Genomic DNA, 20,472 nt, shown 5'->3' with positions numbered 1-20,472 from the left:
TCCGTTCGTGGTCTTCTTCCTCAGCGATCACGGGCTGCTAACCTTCGCACAGTGGTCAGCGCCCTGGAGCTGACATCACGCAATATTATGTGCGGTTCTCTGCGTATGGTGTATGCGTTTATCTACACGTTATTCTTGGCGAGTGCACATGATCTGCCTCGGCCTTCGGTGGCTTACCTTCCCTGACAGGGCTTCGGGCTCAGCTTCGGCTCGGACTTGTACCTCGCTATCAGCAAGTACGGACGCCACAACCTCGCCCGGACTGCGGCAGAAGAGTCGCTCTTCCTGCACGGCAGCTTTCTCAGCAAGAACATGTCCGCGGAGGTCACGGACCTGCCCGGAAGTTTCGGGTTCCTGGACACGACGAGCTCGAACGAGTTCCTCATCAGAGGTCGGTCCCCGTTATCACACCGCTCTCTCCCCGAACGACGGGCACACGCTCACGCGCGCGTTTTCCGTTTTGCCAGGCTGCTATCGCGACCCGTCCTGGCCGTGGTACCGCCAGCCGTTCCCGTGGTGGACGCTCCTCTTCCTCGTGCCGGTGTACGCGACGTGCTCCTCGCTCGCGAACCTGCAGCGCGTGCGCAGCATGCAGCTCCCGGTCATGGTCGCCTTCGCGTGCGCCGCGTACGCGACGACCAAGGCCGTCACGCTCTACGTCTCGGACCACCTCTCCGTCATCTCCGCCGCCGGCGCCGTCGTCATCGGCCTTTGCGGCAACATCTGGTCGCGCCTCGGCGGCGGCACGGCCTTCACGTCCATGATCACCGGCGTCCTCTTCCTCGTCCCGGTGCGTACGGCTCGCTACCATCATTAGTCATCGAGATCCTGACATGCAGATGTGTGCTCACCAACCGGGCACGTTCGGACAGTCGGCCATCGGCAGCGGCGGCGGCCTCATCTCCAACTACCGAACCGCGGCCGAGCAGTACTCTGACACGTTCCAGCTCGGGCTGCGCATGATCCAGGTCGCGTCCGGGGTCACGATCGGCCTCTTCGTCGCGCAGATCCTCGTGTACGCGCTCGGGCGCCGCAAGAACGCGGCCTACTTCGCTTTCTAACCTCAGGCCTCGGACTGGTTTCCCCTGTACTCAGTACTATACGACAGATATATTACACAGAGTAATAACGTTACGATAGTCCTCGTTTAATCTAAGAGAGCAGAGCAGATCGAATAGCTACATGGTGCAAAGCAAGATATAGAGACATCCCAAGTGAAAAGTAAAACGAACACGACAGACAAAAATGAGTGGCTTAGCCGCCGAAGAGCTGGTTGAGCTCCTCCATGCGCCGCTGAAGGATCTCGGCCTTGCTGTAGTTCTGGCTCAGCGTCATGTTCGCCAGCTCGGTCTTCTTCCGCTGCACGGCGAGCAGCCGGTCCTCGATCGACTTTTCGATGATCAGCTTGACGGTCGTGACCGGGCGAGTCTGGCCAAGTCGATGCTGCACGCGGTGATCGTCAGCAACCAGTAAAAAAGCGGAGGATACAGTGCGGCGGGAGGAAACTTACGATACGGTCGACGGCCTGGTTCTCCACTGCAGGATTCCAATACGGGTCCATGAGGTACACCCGTTGGGCTGCCGTGAGGTTGAGTCCGACACCTCCAGCCTTGAGCGACACGAGCAGGACCTCGCAGGCGGGGTCGTGCTTCAGGGCCTCCATTGCGCGTGTGCGCTCCTCGCGCTTCATCGTACCGTCGAGGCGGTCGTACTTGATGTTCGCAGCCTCGAGCGCGTCCTCGATCTTGTCCAGCATCGACGTCCATTGCGAACTGCCAAAAGGTTTTCAGCCGCCAGAGCTGCGAGAGTGAAGAAGAGCACGACTTACAAGACCACAGTCTTGACGCCGCCATCGTCAATGTTGTTGCCTTCACTGTCCACCATCTGGACGTCGACCGAGGTCGGGTCGTAGTTCGCCGAGTGCGGGTTCCCCCTCGAGGACTGTATGAGGTCCGCGAGGAGCGCACGTATCTTGGTCGACATCACCAGGTTGTCGAACGTCGCGACGCCCTTCTGCCGCTGCACACGTTTCGCCGGCTTCTTCTTCGCGAGCCCGTCCGCGAGCGCGGTCGGCACGAAGCCAACCGCGTCGTTCGGAGCGAGCGGCGCCTGACACACCGCGCAGGATCGCTTCGTGTCCGGCTGCACGTTCGGCCAGCCCGGGCTGCACGAATTGCGGAAACAGCCCACGCAGAAGAGGTGCTGGCAGCGGGTGATGATCGCGTGCGCAACGTTGGAGGGACTGTTCTGACGCGTGGATGCGCGCGACGCTGCCGCGGTCTTTGGCTTGCGCCCCCGCCTCGCTGGCTCGCTGTCACAGGACCCGCAAGCGTCCTCTGCGTCCTCGGACGGGATGCCTAATTCGTACCCGCAGTCGACGCACTGGGCTGTACCAGCTTCGCGAAGGAGTGAGAACACCGCTGCCGCACGGTTCATGTCGATGCCCTCCTTGCTGATGACCTTGGTGAGTTCCTCCCAGTTCGGAGCCTCGCCAGACTGAAGATCGCCGACGAGACCGAGACCCTTGTTCATGACGAGCTCGTAGTGGTCGCAGATCTGGCGCAGACGGAGGATCTTCTGCAGGATACCGACGTAGTTCTTCATGACCTCATTCTTATTCGACAGCTCTTTGAATTCGGCCTTGGATTCGTTGAAGAACTGATCGTAGATTGATTGCTCATGCTCGTCGAACTTGAGGAACCTGAGTTCATCACGACGTGGCGGTAGATCGAGGATCTTCTGGCCGTTCTCGGCCTTGGACTCCTTCGTCCGGCGGAGGGTTACACACCGCATGATGCTTTGCAATCGTGCAACCCCAAGGACCTGCCCGTACTTTACAGGGCTGCCAATGTACTCCGTCCAGACTGCCTTCTCGTCAAAGGGCTCCAGGCGCAGGAATTTGAGCAGCGCGTAGACGTCATCAAGCTTGTTCTGGACTGGAGTACCGGTCAAGCAGAGACGACGGTCGGCGATCAAATCGCAGCAGGCGCGACACGCGACCGTGCTGACTTCCTTGATCGAGCTGCAAAGGTTGTCAGCGAACTCGAGCGTAAAAACCAGGGCAGCGGTGCTTACTGAGCCTCGTCAAGCACTACCCTTAACCAATAGACGCTCTGCAGAGGACTGCTCGCTTCCACGGCGCTCCCGCAAGCGGTCTTCTTCCTCTTTTTCACTACGGCTTTTTTAGGCTTCGGCAGCTTGATAATCTGGTTGCCTCGCTCGTCGGTCTCGACACAGCCCTCACCACTGCTGCCTTCTTCATCGTCTTCATCAGCACACTCTGAGCTCTTCGCCTGTTTGGAATATTCCACGGCGAGCGTTGAATACGTCGTAATAACCGCGTCAAAGTCCGCTAAGAAGGTGGGATCCGGCTTCCTGGCGTTACCATGGTAGACGTAGACGCGGAGTGGCTTGCCCTCGCGTACACGAGGAGCGACCGCCTTAGCTTCGGGCAGACAAGAAGTAGAGGGCTGGGAAGGAGACGGTGCTGGAGGCACAGCGGGTGCCGCCGTCGTCGAGCAAATTCCCCCAGAACCTCCCACAACTTCCACTTCACCACGCCAATGCTCTCGGAACTGCTCTTCCCAGTTAGCAACCGTGGAAAGGGGGCACACGATAAGGGTCGCACGCGACCTGGTCTTCAACCGACACATGCGCGTGTATTCTGCCTCCAGCTTGTCGTTCTGTTTCGCCGCCTTCGCTTTACCCTTCCCGGAAGTTGGTTCGACCGCAGGTAGGGGCATACCCCAAACGCTACCGGAAAAATGCTCGGGATTCAGGGCGGATTCGGGCGGCTGAGGTGGGTCCAGTGGCGTGGCCGCGAAATTCCATGCCGACTTCAGCGTAGCAGCAATGAGAGCCACACAGGATATGGTTTTCCCCAAACCCATCTAGACATGACGTCGTTAAGCATGAATACACCAAACAGACTAGCCATACGTACATCGTCTGCCAAGATAGCACCCTTGGTTGGCGGTGGCTCTTCAAAGAGCTCCTTCTGCGTGATGAGATGATGCCATGAGCGTTCTTTGCTGATGGGATTGTACCGTTCCTGCCAGAGGGAGCTGCTCGTCGCTCCGGGCCGCTCGCATTCGCGCTCAAGCAAGAAGGTGAGAGCCTTCTTCTGGTGCGGATAGAGCTTCGTAGCTATCTCCGGGGCTGGTGAGCCAAATTAGTCAGCAACAGTGTCACCGAACCGCGAGCATTTGAGTTAAACCACGTACGAGGGTCGGTCTCCGGCAACTCTTCTCCGTCCTTCATACTCTTGAATAGCTCATCCACTTGACTTCTCTGCACCTCCACACTCTTCCCCATCCTGTCTAACCGTCCTACACTGCCACCAGCATTTCCTGGGTAACTGAGAAGGGCTTGTCTATGGCCGCCCGGAGGGGGATTATGAGGGTTGTGATAATACTGAGTGCGCAAACGCTGGACATCTGACGGCAAAGACGGGTGGTCCAAGAATAAACCGCGGGAGTGGAGATAATTGGCCACCACAATGATGTTACCTTTCGGTGTGAATACCAGAAGCGATAGCGGCAGTATGGGTAACTGGTATGTCGTCAGCTGAGACACTTTACAGATGGAAAGAAATGTACGTTTGGAGGGCCTCTGCGGACTTTCCCATCTAGTCGTATCAGTCCCTTCCCCAGCATAGGGCCCAGGTAGTTGGCAACCTTCTGCTCGACCACACCAAAGTTCTCGCCTGGTATGACCTGACCATCGGGCCTGCTCATGTTCGGCGTCCGAATGTGAATGGTATCACGGTTCTCAGGTTTCGAAGCGTTATGCTCGTAATTCATGCGAACCGGCGCCCATTCCGCTTCCGCAGAATTAGGCCCGCATTGGGGTTGAAGGTATGGAACGGGATAAAGGACGAGCGCGGTCACGGTTAACTGTCCAATGCAGACGGGAGTCTTTGGAGGTAGCTCGTCCGGTAACGACGGCTGTGGCGGAGGGTTTGAGGGTTGTGCCATCTGCATGATTTGTTGAGAAGATTGCCGTGCTGTTGGGGGCGGTGACGGCGAACTGGTAAGATCTATCACCTGGCGGGGGGCAGTCGGCAGTTGCCCTTGGGATGGCTGTGGCTCTTGTGATACTCGGTCCTGTGCTGTCCGATGCGGCTGAGAACCAAGCTGAGCCTGAGGAGCAGCGAGTGCAGTAGGCACTATCTGAACAGCAGGGGTTCTGGGGAAGAAAGCGGAGGAATTGGAAGGTCCCATAAACGCAGGTCGTAATGTAGTATCAGCAGGCTGAGGGGGAGAGTTCATCAATGAACCAGACCTCGACATAGAGTACGATGGGGGATGTGATTCTGGCTGTAGAGAAGAGGAGGACATGGCGGGGGATAGGCCAGAGTGATGAGGTTGGACACGCAGGTGTCCGAGACTGTGAGCGACATCGTGGGCAGCATTGAAAGCACGGCTCTCGGAGCACATTCGTTTTGCCTTTCTATCGCATCGCGTGTAACAGTCGTTATCATTGTCGTCGTCGCCAGTGAGATCTATAGGATTGGATTGAGAATGTAGAGGAGGCGGAAAAGGTAACGGCTGGTTTGACGATGGCGGCTGCATCATGTCGGACATGGAGGAGGAGAAGGATGTTACAGACGACGGAAAGAGTGATAACAACGCCTTTGAGGACGTTATAGTCGTCGCGGAGGAGAAGGGAGTGTCGGTGGTTTCGGGAGGCCCTAACGATTTGAAGAGGTTCTGCTCTCGGAGCGCGTAAGCAAAACTATTGCGATGTTCCACGTGACAAATCAACAGAGTCCCCGGGGTACGGATCACCTAGGATAGCCCCGGCTGAGTAATCGACGTTGACTGGGGTCCGCTCTCGCGGCTTACTCGTAAAGCCAACCGCGTAGTCAACCAATGACACACTAGTTTACTTAGGTGCACCAGACACCAGCCTATTCCATCGTGTACGGGCCTGAAACACCCTGCTACCGCCGGAAATGTGGACGAGGAAGAGTCTCCGACCTGACTGACTAACCTGCCCGTTCCAGGATTACTCATGACCCACAACCTGCGCTCAAAGCCCGTGCTTTCCGCTGTACTTCCAGATATCCACATGTCTATATTGCGCAACCTTCGGCCTTGCTTTCGAGAGCTCAGCGCTCAGGCATGAGGCATAAGGTCCAGCGTACTGCTAGCACATCATAATACCCGACCAATCGTTTATCGTAAGTCTAGCCAAGGTAGACCCCTTACGATAATTCCCACCGCTCAACCTATTCATAGATGGCGTAGATCTCAGTCCAATTTACGTAGTGTCATACAATGTCGTGTCATTTTCCATGACACTTCTCGTCGACATGCTAGCTGATCTTCTCAGGAAGTTTAGAACATATCTCCGGTGTGTGGACATGCGACGCACGGTGCGGAATACATAGCCAGGAGGCTGTGATAATGAAACATCAGATATGCAGGCCGGTCGCTCGCTAGTGAGTCGCCACAGGCTCAGACGACGGATGTAGTCAATCCATCTTCAGGCTATAAGACAGCTTTCCGAGAAGTCCACGTGACGATCTACGTGATGTGCATCGTCGCAATACACTCTTGAAGAATCGATGTATCTGTATTACTGGGCGCATGCTGCACAGTGTGCCCTGCTGCAAGTGCAAGGGGTTAATGTTATGAGACGACGGTAGTTCACTTCGTTTCGGCATTCGCAGCTATGGGACCCGAAGACTTTGCAGCTTGTCCTCGGAGGCTCTATCGAGTCGTGCGGCCGGGCGAGACCATCAGGGACCAGCGGTCTCCACGGTTTGGGGTCAGGACGCACTCATTTTCCATACGAAAACCGTTCTCCGCTTACCGAAGGTTACATCAGAGTACGGGTCGTTTTGCTAGTAGCCATCACGCCTTCTGGCCCTCTTGCTGTGAGCGGTGTGCTGTTCTCCTCGGTCAATGCCGCTAAGATTCAGCCAATTCCCTCTCAAGTCCTAGTATCGGACGGTGTGTTGGTAGCGGTATGGGTGTCAGGATGTCTGCTCTCACGATGGCGACTCTGAAAAACATGCGAGAACATCTGTGTATGAGACATGGTGCATCCACTAAGCCATCTCTTCTTTCTCTTAGCCATTGGTGCTGTCCGAGTGGGAATTCATATCGACCGGACGCCGTTGGCACCGTTGGTCCCCGTGTACATTCCACTGGAGACTCATGGCCAGAAGGATTAGGATATGGTTCATATCCAGTCGTAAGGACTCCGCTCGCGAAAGTATCATTCATAGTCGGTGACAGCGTGAGACGATTATAACCCTTGTATGACGATGTGCATGGTGGTACCGGTGCTTGGAGATTTTTGGCGGACGTGTGGAAACAACCCATGGACATCCGTGGCAGAGATCCCTGCGAGAGTTCAGTGAATGGGAGAATGGGTGTGAAGCCGATGACCAGAGTGGCGCCGGCAAATATCTCATCGACTAGCCTCAAGGGATGCTAGATAATCGCTACGCCAATGGCGTGCGCATCACCAGCTGTGGCGCAAATGGCACCTCCTGGGGAACATGCACAGTGCTACAAGGTCTTTTGCAGGCCAACGGCCGTTTTCCCGGCTCAATAATACAAGGCCAGCCACACCGGCCAATGCAGTGCTGCGACATCATGTCCGCCGATGTTCGCATGCATACAGATGCGGTCCCTTATGGCGTACAGATGTCGGAAGACACTGTCATCCGATGGCGTTCCTGAAGTGTGTGTGTGCATATGTCCTCTGATTTAATGTGAAAGACTTTTGCATCGAGTGCAAGTGTTCTCCGAGGTATCGGAATAGCGACCGATCAGTCGGGGCCGTGACTCAGAACGCTGAATCCCTGCAGCATGCTATAGTTCAGCACTCTGATGACATCAGCTTTATGAGCCACACAAATGCCTATGCAAACTTTCTCCCACGTCCTGACGATCAGGTCCTAGCTGGCTGAATGCCATTTGTGAACGAACCATGAGGGCGGTGTTCGACGACCTCCAAGAGTCCTACATGGCGTGGCGTCGCAGTAGTATTCGCACCCAACCACCGCAGTACTCCACAGTCGGCATTTCCAGCTTTCTAGAGATCAATCCGGAGATTAAATCGATTGGTGGCGGTCGCACGGGCATGTCGCATGGTACCACAAGATGCGAACAGCCCGGACACGCTTTAGTCATCGCTCAGCGGAAGGGGCCCGAGCTTGCCTTGTTGACTGAGATAGCCCTTCGACTCTAATAGCGCCTGTAATTATTCCGACTGAGGAGTCTCATTGGAAAAGTAACTATCCGGCCATCTGTGACTCAGAGCGGTGCGTTTACCCGCATATTCGGAATCCCTAGTCATACCATGGTTGCACAAATGTACGTACTCCTGCCTTATCCGCAGACTATCATGCATCAAGTCTGCTGTCATGGCTACTAGACAAGATGCCAATTGGGAAAAACAAATACGGCGCAGACCCGGCGGAAGACTACAATGGTTTTGTGTGGATTGTGACACCTATGACAGAGTCATTCAAGTTGCTGACACGCCACAGCAGGTTGTCGTTGACAACTGGTCTGCCCAGATATGGGTATAATCTCCGAGGAAAGTTACGTAGTGCGAAACATCATTTAGTCGCTTAAAAATCTCAGTCAATAAGGTAGCATTGAGCGGCATTTCTAGCATGCTATATTCGCCATCTACCATAGCATCTCTATGTTTACTAAAATCTTTGTGTACGAGCAACTCCCGTTCGATTTCATGACGGAAAGATACTGCGTCACCGGTAAGTCCATCTGAGACTCACTGCAACACAGCTTGCATTGGAAACGTAAGCGTACATGCTTGGCCAGCGAGGATTTCATTCATAGCATCCTTGTGAAGGCGCCACAAACGGTACGTGGCGCTTGATTCTGGTTATACCGTACTTCCGTGGAATCTCATATGTACAGCCGGGACTTTATCCGCTGGGCATCAGCCAGATACAACTATGGGGCGATGCAAATGTCGGCGCAGGCAACATTCAGGACCTTCGTATCTTTGATAGAGGTGTGCGGCTTCCCTGTCCTGGAGGGATGAATCACCGACTGGCAACTGAGGCAGTGCATCGAACAGTCCAAAGCAAGTCCCTACTTCAAGGGTCCATTCATGATACGTAGCAGGAAATCCACCAACGCCGCCGCATGCTAATATGCACGGATCAACCAAGCCGTGCAGAAAGAACATGGACTCAATGCGCGTATGCTCCTGAAAGCATTTTATTTCGTCAGGGCTCAGGCCTTCCCGCCATCGCTACTGCGCATCGGCGAGCAGCTTTCTTATTGAATCACCTGACGCATGCACAGTTCCTTCGGGGCCCGGGCTTGTTGTATCTTCGAGGCGACCGCTTCGGGTCAGGATCTTGAGGGGGGCATGCCGAACAGGACAGTGGCGATGCGATTTGAACAGGGGGCTTGAATCGCGGATGCGAGTGGGAACGGATATGACGCTGTGCTCGATAACGGCATACTCTACACGCCGCTGGGATGAAATGGCCAGTTATACCGTCCTCATCTCGAGAGCCGCACGCCAGAAGTCAGCTGCCCTTCTTTCGGGGCCGGCCATGTCGTCCGGAGTCACGACGTCAACCGGAGGCGAGAATAGAACAGCCTGACGTCCGCCTTGGTGGATAAGAATTGTACATTTTAAAAAAAAGGCCGCAGTATGGGAAGATGGGAAGCATGCAGAGGATTCCCTGATTGCAATTGACGAGTACAGCGAAATCATGCGAGGAGTTTATGGGATGGTGCTCGAGTATTAGCGACACTCACATAAGATGATGTAACATCACGACACCAAGAGATTTATCAGGATCGCAAAGTGAAAGGTAGCGCTGCGACGATTCGATCCTCTCACGTCGCAGGGCTCCGTGCTCATCCGAATCACGCCAGTAATGGACAGTAGACACCGCCAGTCCCAGCTCGGAGAGCCCTGCCCAACATTCCGTAAGTGAAAGTGAGACCCTTCCCTGCACGCTGGCATTCTCCTGGAGCATTGCCAAGGGAGGCGAGGGCCTCACGCTCATTTACCGCTCATTGGAGGCGGAATTACCATTGTAATCTAGCCATCGAGCCATTCACGAGATCGCAAGCTGACTCATTGGCCTGATGATCCCCACTACAGCCTGGGCTGCAATGATAACCGCCAGTGCAGCTAGCTTACATGGGTAGTATGGCATCCAATTCCAATAATCCATGCAATAGTGATGTTACGAGCCTGGACAGAGTGAAGATATCAAAAATGGTTTCGGTTATGTAGTGAAGTCGCATGACTTACGCGGAGCCCAGCCCATAGCGAAATATGCCTGCCTGGCAGCTTCTTCCTTAGCAAGCTGCTTGCTGGCTCCGGAACCAGTCCCCTTCTCTATACCATTGACTGAGATGAGAGGTCAACAACCGTCCGAGACGACATCCTTATTGCTCCAGGCCACTCACCTACACACTTGACGGTCCATTTACCAGCATGCGCAGGACCGGAGAATGCTGCGGGGTACTCCACAAACATTCTCCGCTGATTCGCAGTCTGGTTGAAGAGAGGCAGAAAGGCGGTTTGAGGCTGAGCCGGTGCGAGAGGGTTAGAAATGCCGAGCGCACTGGGCATGCTAGGTAGGGGAGGAGGAGGGCCAGCAGGCGGCGGAGGTTGAGGCGGAGGGGGCATCATCGGCTCCGGCATGGCACTGAATGTAGCGTTGAAAGGAGACTGCTGTTGCTGGGGGGGCTCGATCTTGAGTTTCTTAGCGTTGTGCAGTAGATCCATGTCCATATCAAGTTGTGAAGACGGGACATAATCAGGGTCCACGAGACAACCGATCCAGTTCTGGACGACCAACATGCCGAGGGTAGCGTATACCGCGCCAACGTAGGTATTGAAGAGCAGAGCCATTTCCTATAAGAGACCCGTGAGCATCTCTGTAGAATCATATAGGACGATACGAACGTCTGGGTCGTTCAGGCCTGGAACTGCTTCAGGACTGCACCGCAGCTTGTCGCGCAGCTTGTACACGGTAGTCCATGTCTGTACGTTCTTGGGCATCAAAATATCTTTCCTTTGTTTCTAAAAACCAATTTCAAGGATTGTCTGAGGTTAGGTACTAGAGTCACACACCTCAATGTCGACGCCCTTCAACATCGGCCTCTTCCTGAACAAGGTCTCAGTGACGGCAACCTCCGCCGCCTTCTCTCCGAGCACAGCGAGCCTTTCGCCGCCGCCGTACTCGGAGTCTTGGTCGAGGGGCGCGCCGGGAAAGATGAGAGACCTATGAGTGAAAACGTCGAGGATAACGTTTCCATTGAGCTGGGGAAGCGGTGGATACTGGGCAGGCGCTGGGCTTCCCATAGTCGAGGACGATGGCGAGCGATGTCGTTTCAAAGTGGGAGGGGTTGGAGACTGCGAAAAGGGCTGTGAAGGCTTTACGGAACCTAGCGTGCCACGTGCCCGTTCAACGAAAGAAAACCGGCACCGAGATGCAAGATATGCGCACCTGGGGAAGACGAATTCCAGTGGTATGAGTCAGATTGCATGCTAAGATCCTTTACTTGTGCCTTGACCATTAAAATGCGCGGGGTATGCTGAGGGAAATTGGCAGGGAGAGCTGCCAATTTATATCTATACCGGACGCTGCGCGGTGACTTGAGCGTTCATGACAAGTTCTGCCCGGCACACTCCACGCGGCGCTCTGCCATAAATTCAGAATGAGATTAGCGCCCGAGTGACCAACATTCCGATGCGACAATTTTATTTTATTTTAAATCCTCTTGATAGTACTAGATAGTAATGAATATAACGAAGACATTGCCGTAGTATAGACTCTCTCCGAACATTATGAACGGTTGCGATTAGCCATTTGTTTCTGAAGAATCTTTTGAAGAACTTCAACGGTCCCTGATCTTGACGGGTCCTTGTGCAGCCTTCGGATTTCCCTCTGGATCCTGGTCGGAGCGTGAGCGACATGTAAAGGCAATGAGAGAGCACACTCGTTGATACCTTTCAGGCCCTTCGAGCACCGCAGGGCATTGGAGGAGAGCATGCATTGGGACCGTGCCACACACCACGCAAAACGTGGGGTTTGAACCTGAGCTTGAGCCCTCTTTGACCTTCTTTCGGGGAGGCTCAGCGGCATGTGGAGAAGGCGGCCGTCTACCTGCTCCTGTAGAGCTGTTTGATGACCCAGCGACGACGGGACGGGGCTGCGGCGGCTTGCTGGCAATCGCCTTACCGCTCAGTGCCATACCGGGCACATTCGAGCCACTGTTGACGACCGGACGAGGCTTCGGTGGTATAGGCACCGGCCTGAATGCAGTGCTATTAGCCGGGGCAGGCTGTGCACCAGTGCGGAATGCCTGCGGAGGACGAGGCGCAGGAGGATTATTTGGGCTCCCCTCGACAGGATGGAGAGGTTGACCAATAAGGAGCTTCATCTTCCCACGTTGCGCTAATGTCTCATCTATAACCGCTATGGCGGCACGCTTGAGAGCACAGTTAGCTGAGAAATTGCAAGACCGGATGAGAGCACATACCCGATCTTCTATGGACTCACCGCTGTCCACAGTCATGAGGATTCGTCGGTACTCAGCCAGGTTCTCTGAGCTCTCGGTCATGAAGCAGGGTCCGTTCTGATGTTCGAGGCCACACAATCCGCACGAGGGATCGACATCTCCAAGTGAAAGCCGGTTATGAATGGGAGATAACGGCGCAGACGAAGAAGCATGACTGCCTTGCACTGGGTCGGTATGACGAGACTTCTTCTTGTTCTGCTTCTGTTTGGCGAGCTGATCGGCAAGGCTGATGTCGAGATCGTCAGACGCTGCTCCAGAGGCAGTACTTAGTCCGTCTGAGTCGTCAATTTCTGACAGATTGAACGCGTCGTCGTCATCGGACTTGGTAGCCTTCTGCTTGCCTTTGCCCTTCTTGCCTTTGCCCTTCCCTTTGGTCGGAGTATCCGGTAAATCAAGCATTTGCTGTGACGAAGGTGAGCAGTCAACTAGCTTTCGATTGAGGCGGCGTACCTGCGGGAACACAGCTGCCGCACGCCGTCGCACTCCACGACCTGTCTCTTCTTGCGCCCGTTCTTTGGCTTGTTCCTCCACGATACGAGCCAGAGTCTGAGCCCAAGCATCTTCCTGCGCCTGCTCTTCCGCAGCGTCTTCCAAATTTTGAAAGCCATTCTTCTCTGCCTCCCAAACCTTGGCAAAGGAAAATGACGCGTTCTCTCCCGCAGCCGGCTCTTGCTGTTCACCTTCCTTCTCTGTCTTCTCGATCAGCTGCTGGATGTCATGGTCGGAATCTACGACAAAGAATCAGGACGAACATGCCATGGATGGTAAAGTGACGCCTACAGTGGATGTCCCGGGATGATTGAGTCTCGCTATCCTCAAACAGCGTCTGTGCACCGAACATCAGGATAGACTTAACGTCTTCTTCTGAGTCTTTGTCGTCCATTTTCTGTACAATAAGATGGTCTAGGACAAGCTTCTTCTTTCCGGTCTGCATGATACGCTCTTGAGGAGGGGGAGGGGGATATAAGCACTTATGGAAATGTAGGGAGTGGTACACGTACCTTCAGCGGAGTCTTTGACCATGAATTTGAAGACAAGGCAAGTCTTCTGTTGCCCGTATCTGTGCGCACGAGCAATAGCCTGTATCCTCGATAAACATCAAATGACTTCACGTATACATAGTAGAACAGACCTGGAGATCTTGGTGCGGGTTGAAATCGGGGTCAAAGATGATAACAGTGTCTGCTGTCGTCAAGTTGATACCCACACCGCCCGCACGTGTACTGAGAATATAGATGAATATGTCAGAGTCTGGCTTGTTGAACTCGTCCATATCCTTCTGGCGTTCGGCCTGTTTAGTACTGCCGTCCTATGGGGTATCAGTCAGTGCTGGCCGGCCGTTGATCAAACCAGCCACTACATACTAGGCGGAGATACTTGATCCCTTCACCGACCAGGAAGTCCTCGACCACATTGAGTGCAATGGAGAACTACGACGGGCAAGTTACACCATGGTATTCGGACAGATGTCGAGAACTTGGCGCACCTGACTAAAAAGAAGAACGCGGTGCCCACGAGCTTTGAGCTTCGGGAGCATCATCTTGAGCATGATGAGCTTTGCGCTTGCACCGATGAGCCTCTCATGAACCTCCTTCGACGAAAGGCCGGGGGGCTCAATATCGGCCGACACAAGATAAGGATGCTGTAAACACCTGGTGAAAGCGTTTGTGATTGCTATGTTTAGATCATATTGGCTGCTCACTTCCGAAGCTGCATGAGGATGTTGTTCATGTTGGACTTCTTCACTGCAGCATTGATTCTTGATCCTCCAGTGGCCACGTTGAGTGCGATGCTCCGCAGTACGTCTACGTTCTGACCTGCGATAGTGTGAATCCATGCATGCAATCTTTTGATGCGAAGTACGTACTGAGGAGGGACCGATAGACCTCTTTCTGAAGTGGTGCCATACTAACAGGCACGATGACTTCGTTCTGCGGCGGATCCCGTCACCCGTAGGCCAGGCAGCTTAGAGGGGCAAGGCTCACCTTCGGTGGCAGCTGAAGCACTTCAGATTTGATGCGACGCAGGAAGTACGGACGCAGTCGTGTGTGCAGCTCCCGAACCTTCTCTTCAGTCAGCTCTTCATGCTCCTTGGAGAGTGTCTCCAGATTGTTCCACTCCAGCGGATTTAGGAAGTTCATCAAATTGAACAACTCTCGGATGTTGTTATTTAATGGTGTCTGAAGCAATTGGATCTTAATTCAAAGGGGGATAAATATAAAAACTTACTCCGGTAAGAATTATGCGATGGATAGTATTGAGCTCCTTGAGCTTCTTGAAGAGCAGACTGCTGTCACTCTTGACTGAGTGAAGAGGTGAGTTCAAGCACGAAGAGTGCTCTGTGAGATACTTACGCCGTTGACCCTCGTCCACGACCAATACCTCCCAACGAGGCATAGCCTTGAAGAGCGTGCCGATATCCCTCGCGTTAGTGAATGTCTCATAAGTGGTAACGAGAACATGGAATTTCGCGCCGGTCGTCTTCGCCTGAGCGGCGGGGTGGTAAAGTTCATACTGGCGGATAATTTCGCGAGCCTTGGAATCGCCGTAGAAGGGGACAACACGTAAGTTCGGGGCCCACCGTTCGAGCTCGCGAATCCAGTTAGTGATAGTAGAGTTAGGGACAACAACAAGGGCGGGATATGCTGAGAAAGGAAGTTTGTCAAAACCTTTGATGATTTGCCCGAGGAATGTCGCTATTTGCACAGTTTTTCCCTGGAGACGATGTAAGAGTGTGTGTTTTGGCGCAACGGGATGACTCACCAAGCCCATCTCATCGGCAAGAATGCAGTGCTGGAGGTTCCACCAGTTGTTACACAACCAATTTACGCCCTCAACTTGAAATGGCATCAGCTTGAGCCCAGAACCCTGCCCTAGCTCTGGTTGGAATTCAGGAGTGAAGGTATAGTTCCGCATAAATTTATCCTTCGGACGACCGTCAAATGTCTTCTGGTCGTCTTTGGATAACACCGGAACGATGACTTCCCTGGCAGAGAGGAAGCGTTCGAATGATGTCTCGAATGCCGGCCATCCTGCCTCTCCTTTACGTGGCGGCGACTCCCAGGTCGCTGTAAGGGATATGTGAGATTGTAGCAAGGTGAGAGCACACACAAAACCTACAATCCTCGTAACCGAGACTAGTCCACTTGAAGAAGCCCCACGCTATGAGGCTAACGTCACCTACAGTCATCCGCCTCTTTTCCCGTCGCTCAAAGCTCTCGATGGTCTCGACCGCCCGAGCGCTGGGCTGCTCTCCTTCGTCATAAGCGAGGTTGCGCTCTTGCACGGTTTCTTCGTCGAAGTTCTCGTCGGAGCCATTGTCTTGTCTGTCACTGTCCTCGTCGTCGCCAACCACTGCACGTTGTGCAGGCTTCCTGCCCCTAGGAGGTCTCTTAACGCGCGATTTCCTTAGCCACAGCAAGACGTCTAAAACACGATCAACTGTCTTCCAACCAGGCGGGATTTTCCTCTCGGCGTCCGGAACGGGCTCCAGAACGTGGGGGAGATCGTCTTCATCCTTCTTCGCGCGACCCTCAGAGTCATCGACAATTTCCTCTTCGTCATGCGCAAAAGCAGGGCCTTGGTCTAGGTCCATGGACGCCACAACATCATCCGCAACAGGTTCAGGTAGAAGAGGAATGCTAGGTCCCTTTGCGAGGAAATTCTTGAGCTTGGCGGGATATGTCGCGAGGAGCCACATGTGCGGTACCCACTGTACCCGCTTAAAGCTACGGTCGACCCACTTGACGAGGTACTCGCGTGGTAGCGCTGACTTGTAGTTCGGGAGCTCGCCTAGGGAAAGCAGTAATTCCTTCGCATTCTCGGGGAAGGGGCGCCACGCAAGGACGTGTTCGACGGTATATGTGAACGACACGCAATCCGCGCATTGCCAATCAGTGTTAGACTGGTAGTATTCCGCGATCTCGACCACCGTGTAAATCTCGTTGGGATCCGCGTAGCGGGACAGCGGTAGATGATCATAGTGCGCCAGTCTTTTGCAAGTCAAACACCGGAAGAGAAGTTGGTCGGTCGTATCAGGAGGAGGCTTTGCGTTACTCCCTTCCGCAGGTGGAACGGCATCTTCGTCGGTAGTCAGGTCTATCATGACTACGTCACCGTCAACAGCTGGGGTTGGAGTGACCCGGGCAGCTTGGGCACCGCCGATGGAAACACGGATCCCACCGACCTCCAGCGCGGGTTCCTTGCAAGCCATACAGATACCGCCCTTCATACAGGAGCCGCAAATGAACTCGGTTGTTTCATGAGGTTCCAGCCTGATACGTTTGACAGGCTCCGGGAAAGCAGTCGCGTCTCGCTCCCACTCGGACTTGTCCTTCTCGTAGATAGCTTTCAAGATCTCGTCTCGCTGGGTCTTCGCAAGACAGCCCCAGTGTGCGACGACAGGACATCTCAAACTAGGAGCCACTAATTATTGTGAACTCCAGGTCCAATCTGGGGAACAACATACCATCTAACCCAACCGCCGAGGGATGTGATGCGGTCCTCGTCGTCCTCGTCGTCCTCGTCGTCCTCGAAGTCGTCCTCGGCCTTCCTACCCCTGCGCTTTCTGCCTTTTGGTTTGGTGAGCAGCTTGTGAGTGGGCTCCCGGCGGCACTTCTCGCATTTCCTGCGATGAGCTGTGGTCCCAGGCTCTTCGGCGAATGCGTGAGGGCTGTTATGCAAGATACCAAGGCCCCGATTCGGCTTCTTTGGAAGTGCCTTCTTCTTGGATTGATGAGATTTGGTCCGAGGGGCGTATTCAGAGTCATCGATGAAATCTTGATCGTCCAAATTCTCGCGGGCTCGCTTCGCGGAGCGCGTAGACCGACGAAGACCTTTGTTTGTCGGCCAGGGATTTGGGGACTCATCATCATCTTCATCATCTTCATCAACAAGCGAGATAATTTTCCGCGACCTGGTCTTCTTGGGGCTAAACGGTAGAGTGGCCTGCTTCTTGTTGCTTGACTTGGCGACGGTCACCGTACGGGTAGACCGTCGCACAGAGATGTCGTCTTCTTCATCGTCGATGAACGCGTCGTCTTCGGTCTCTGGAGATGTTGAATGGACAATACTAGCAGCAAGTTCATCTTCCGACTCAGAGGCATGAATGCTAAAGCGCTTGGTTTTTGGTACGACTTTCAAGGTCAACTTGACCCGCGAATCCGGATGAACGTAACTCGCCGACGGGTCGAACGGCTCCTGTGTCCCTTCCTCCTTGTTCCGCTCTGAAGACACGCATTCTGTTGGTATTATAGAACACTGAGAGAGTAGTGACAGACCATATTCTTCCACTAGTTTAGGATGCTCTTTGGCGAAACGACGCGCGGAGAACTTGTCACACAATATTGTTTGCGGGGTAGCGAACAGGGCAAAAAATGACTCACTTTGTGGGCAGCGCCACCAAACATTCGTACAAAGTATTGCAGGCCATTGGGAGCTTCGTACTCTCCGATGATGCATTCCATATCCTCTTCAGGGAACTCGTCGGGGGCTACGGGGAGCTCTGCGAGGCCTGAATACTTGGCCTTCTCTTCAGGGGACAGAGTCAGAACTTCGACATAAGCTCTCGCTTTCCTTTCGGCTAGAGATAGTGACGTGAGTCGTGAGAGCTCCGCAGAAGTCTCTTCTGACTGTGAGCGGGAGGCGGCCAGTGGGATCATCTCCACGTCCGACTGGTCGTGGGATGGAGGCGCAAACATAAGTTCTACTTCTTGAGCGTCATCTGACATGACTCTATGATGTTCTTGGGCGACGTGGACGCGGTTCGGGCATGGGTTGCGCGCGAACGACGCGGTATGACAGAGAAAATGAAAGTCGCGTCCTCCGCTGCAATATTGCAGCCGCGTGCGCCGCGGCAGTTGCCGATGATCAGACGCTCGTTGTCACGGCAGCACTCTGGCAACTTCCTTAGTGTTCCCGTATTATACGCCCGTGAGCCCCAAGAGCGACAGGGTTCACGAGATATGTTACCACACATCTATTCAATAGCCACACGGAAACTGAGAATATTGGCTGCCCTAAAGAAAACCTCCCTCCGAAAGCCATTCACTGCATTGCCGCGCCAGCGTTTCCCCATGGTCTGAGCAGAAGGATAAGCCAAGTATACAAATTTATATAAAGAAAGTATACTGACTGATGCAGAATGCGTGTGGTATGTCTGCAGTTCCATGCGCCACCTTGACCGTCTCTTCACCGTCGAGAGCGCGAAGGACCTTCTCTTTCTGTCCCCCGACCCAGCCATCGCCTTCCGCAAAGTACACGTGAAGCCGCTCCTTATTCCGCTGGAGCAGACCTTCGTCGAGGGTCGTAATGGCCTTCATCTCCTCATGAGCCATGGTCAAGCAGTTGTACACAACGGCAGGGGAGCTGATGAGGCGGCGCAACACTGTCCGTTGGGCAAATGGCCAGTCACTGTACAGGAAGGCCACCACACGGTCGGGTATAGCATGGCTTAGCCTTGAGAACCATGCTATGGTTCGCGGGAACGGCGGCACAAAGAGGCCCTGGGCAAATGTTATATTCGTAGAAATCATATGCATGGCTTGAGATACACACCGATAGTCGGCGGCCGTTAGGCGTGTTTTTCATGTGGCAGATAGTGGGGAAGAGGAGAAAAGCTGCATCCACACTGTTCTCTCTATGCTTCAAGACCTGCAACAGTGAGATGAGGAGAGTGTGCATGGCAGTCCGATCGCCATACTTGAGTTACGACCCAAGATCCCACGCTGTGTCCCACTACCACAACACGATCGTACTCGCGCTTGACGGCGTCAGTAAATTCCAGCGCGTGCTCCACTTGCGCGGACAATGAAACAGCAGAATATTCCGTATTATCTGCTTCAATCCCGGGGGTATGACCAACGAAAGCATGAGCGAGGATATTTAGCCGTCTCTCTGACTTCTCGTGGATTGCGGCCAGAAAGGGTGTGTACCAAGCTAGCAGCCCAGGATTACCTGTACTAAATTGATCAGCACCTGCTACTCAGTTGTAGCAGAAGCCTACCGGGAATAAATATTATGCATGTTTTGCTGCCGCTCTGACTCGGCCACCACAGGACATGAGCCGTGGATGGGAATCGGCGATGTCTGAACAGAGCACTGTGATAGTTGACTGGCTCTGTAGATGGCTCTCCGACAAACTCAACACCACATGGCTCCAAACATACAGGTAGCTGGACGCTCTCCATTTGTGTTTTGAAGAGAGTGGCTGCGATCCCAAGGTGAAGACACGAACGAACGAACGAACATCTAATATCTAATATATCTATCTATCTAATATCTAATATCTAATATAATAAAACATCTCGGGCGTCAAATCCCCGAGACAAAGAGGCACTCTCATTGGCCCCTCTCACGAGGCGCCTCTCACAGGGGCGCTGCACGCCCAGCCAACCGAAGGTTGGCGGCGGGCGGCGCGTTCCTCTCATTTCTCATTCGATTTCTCTCATTTCTCATTCGATTTCTCTCATTTCTCATTCGATTTCTCTCATTTCTCATTCGATTTCTCTCATTTCTCATTCGATTTCTCTCATTTCTCTTCTGAATTCTTCTCTCAATCTCTTTTCTCAATTCGCTCTGCCCGTGCGTAGCACGGGTCACCCTCTCGTAACTCGAACGAAGGCGCGTCGTACCGGCGCTAATCATTTCGGGAAGAGGTCGATTTGGCAGTGCGTACCGCCCTCGAGCCTCGAGCTCACCGTGACACTCCGCGACCGCGGGGCTTGTTATTTAACGGCGACCATATGTCTCGCGTTCCTCCCTATCCCACTGCGCGACGCCCGCAGACGCCGAACGGTAATTTTCATGACGATGGACCGACCCCGCCAAACACGACTCGGCCCCTGCAGATAAGCAGGCCTCACTCACGCCCAACGACGCCTAGTAGCCGAATCACACCGCTACCCGGTTCATCTAGTGCAACACC

The 20,472-nt window shown here is 53.9% G+C and overlaps 5 protein-coding genes across 5 annotated transcripts in view; 1 reads left to right on the top strand and 4 right to left on the bottom strand.

The window, feature by feature from the left end:
- Nucleotides 1-522: 522 nt before the first annotated feature.
- Nucleotides 523-5,571, bottom strand: PHACADRAFT_247815 (uncharacterized protein). The gene is made up of 8 exons (XM_007390664.1): nt 4,599-5,571; nt 4,224-4,551; nt 3,944-4,158; nt 3,076-3,890; nt 1,829-3,022; nt 1,511-1,772; nt 873-1,443; nt 523-790 (listed from the first exon to the last, which is right to left on the bottom strand). The coding sequence occupies exons 2-7, from the start codon at nt 4,258-4,260 to the stop codon at nt 1,255-1,257; spliced, it is 2,712 nt and encodes a 903-aa protein (XP_007390726.1). The 5' UTR covers nt 4,261-4,551; nt 4,599-5,571; the 3' UTR covers nt 523-790; nt 873-1,254.
- Nucleotides 5,572-9,637: 4,066 nt separating this feature from the next.
- On the bottom strand, nt 9,638-11,389 carry PHACADRAFT_247810 (uncharacterized protein). Its single transcript, XM_007390663.1, has 5 exons — nt 11,098-11,389; nt 10,930-11,046; nt 10,428-10,878; nt 10,270-10,368; nt 9,638-10,209 (listed from the first exon to the last, which is right to left on the bottom strand). The coding sequence occupies exons 1-5, from the start codon at nt 11,326-11,328 to the stop codon at nt 10,202-10,204; spliced, it is 906 nt and encodes a 301-aa protein (XP_007390725.1). The 5' UTR covers nt 11,329-11,389; the 3' UTR covers nt 9,638-10,201.
- Nucleotides 11,390-11,718: 329 nt separating this feature from the next.
- Nucleotides 11,719-18,333, bottom strand: PHACADRAFT_180431 (uncharacterized protein). The gene is made up of 19 exons (XM_007390662.1): nt 17,933-18,333; nt 17,828-17,879; nt 17,017-17,788; nt 15,669-16,963; nt 15,312-15,616; nt 14,903-15,263; nt 14,778-14,851; nt 14,534-14,728; nt 14,416-14,479; nt 14,251-14,365; nt 14,035-14,200; nt 13,913-13,978; nt 13,681-13,857; nt 13,550-13,628; nt 13,329-13,490; nt 12,999-13,276; nt 12,510-12,950; nt 11,977-12,458; nt 11,719-11,921 (listed from the first exon to the last, which is right to left on the bottom strand). The coding sequence occupies exons 1-19, from the start codon at nt 18,275-18,277 to the stop codon at nt 11,813-11,815; spliced, it is 5,538 nt and encodes a 1,845-aa protein (XP_007390724.1). The 5' UTR covers nt 18,278-18,333; the 3' UTR covers nt 11,719-11,812.
- Nucleotides 18,334-18,443: 110 nt separating this feature from the next.
- On the bottom strand, nt 18,444-19,783 carry PHACADRAFT_180430 (uncharacterized protein). The gene is made up of 5 exons (XM_007390661.1): nt 19,552-19,783; nt 19,249-19,526; nt 19,104-19,199; nt 18,682-19,051; nt 18,444-18,627 (listed from the first exon to the last, which is right to left on the bottom strand). The coding sequence occupies exons 1-5, from the start codon at nt 19,733-19,735 to the stop codon at nt 18,566-18,568; spliced, it is 990 nt and encodes a 329-aa protein (XP_007390723.1). The 5' UTR covers nt 19,736-19,783; the 3' UTR covers nt 18,444-18,565.
- A 507-nt stretch (nt 19,784-20,290) lies between these two features.
- PHACADRAFT_168730 (uncharacterized protein) overlaps nt 20,291-20,472 on the top strand; it is a gene marked incomplete at its 5' end in the record, with an annotated part of 7,091 nt that continues 6,909 nt past the window's right edge. The window contains one exon of the mRNA XM_007390660.1: nt 20,291-20,445. Coding sequence (XP_007390722.1) covers nt 20,291-20,445 — 155 coding nt within the window. The remainder of the gene's footprint in view (nt 20,446-20,472) is intronic.

This window comes from Phanerochaete carnosa (genome assembly GCF_000300595.1).
Source record: "Phanerochaete carnosa HHB-10118-sp unplaced genomic scaffold PHACAscaffold_1, whole genome shotgun sequence".
Taxonomy (NCBI): Eukaryota; Fungi; Basidiomycota; class Agaricomycetes; order Polyporales; family Phanerochaetaceae; genus Phanerochaete; species Phanerochaete carnosa.
The sequence above is the reverse complement of the archived record's forward strand: the minus strand, read 5'-3'. Positions and strand labels throughout refer to the sequence as shown.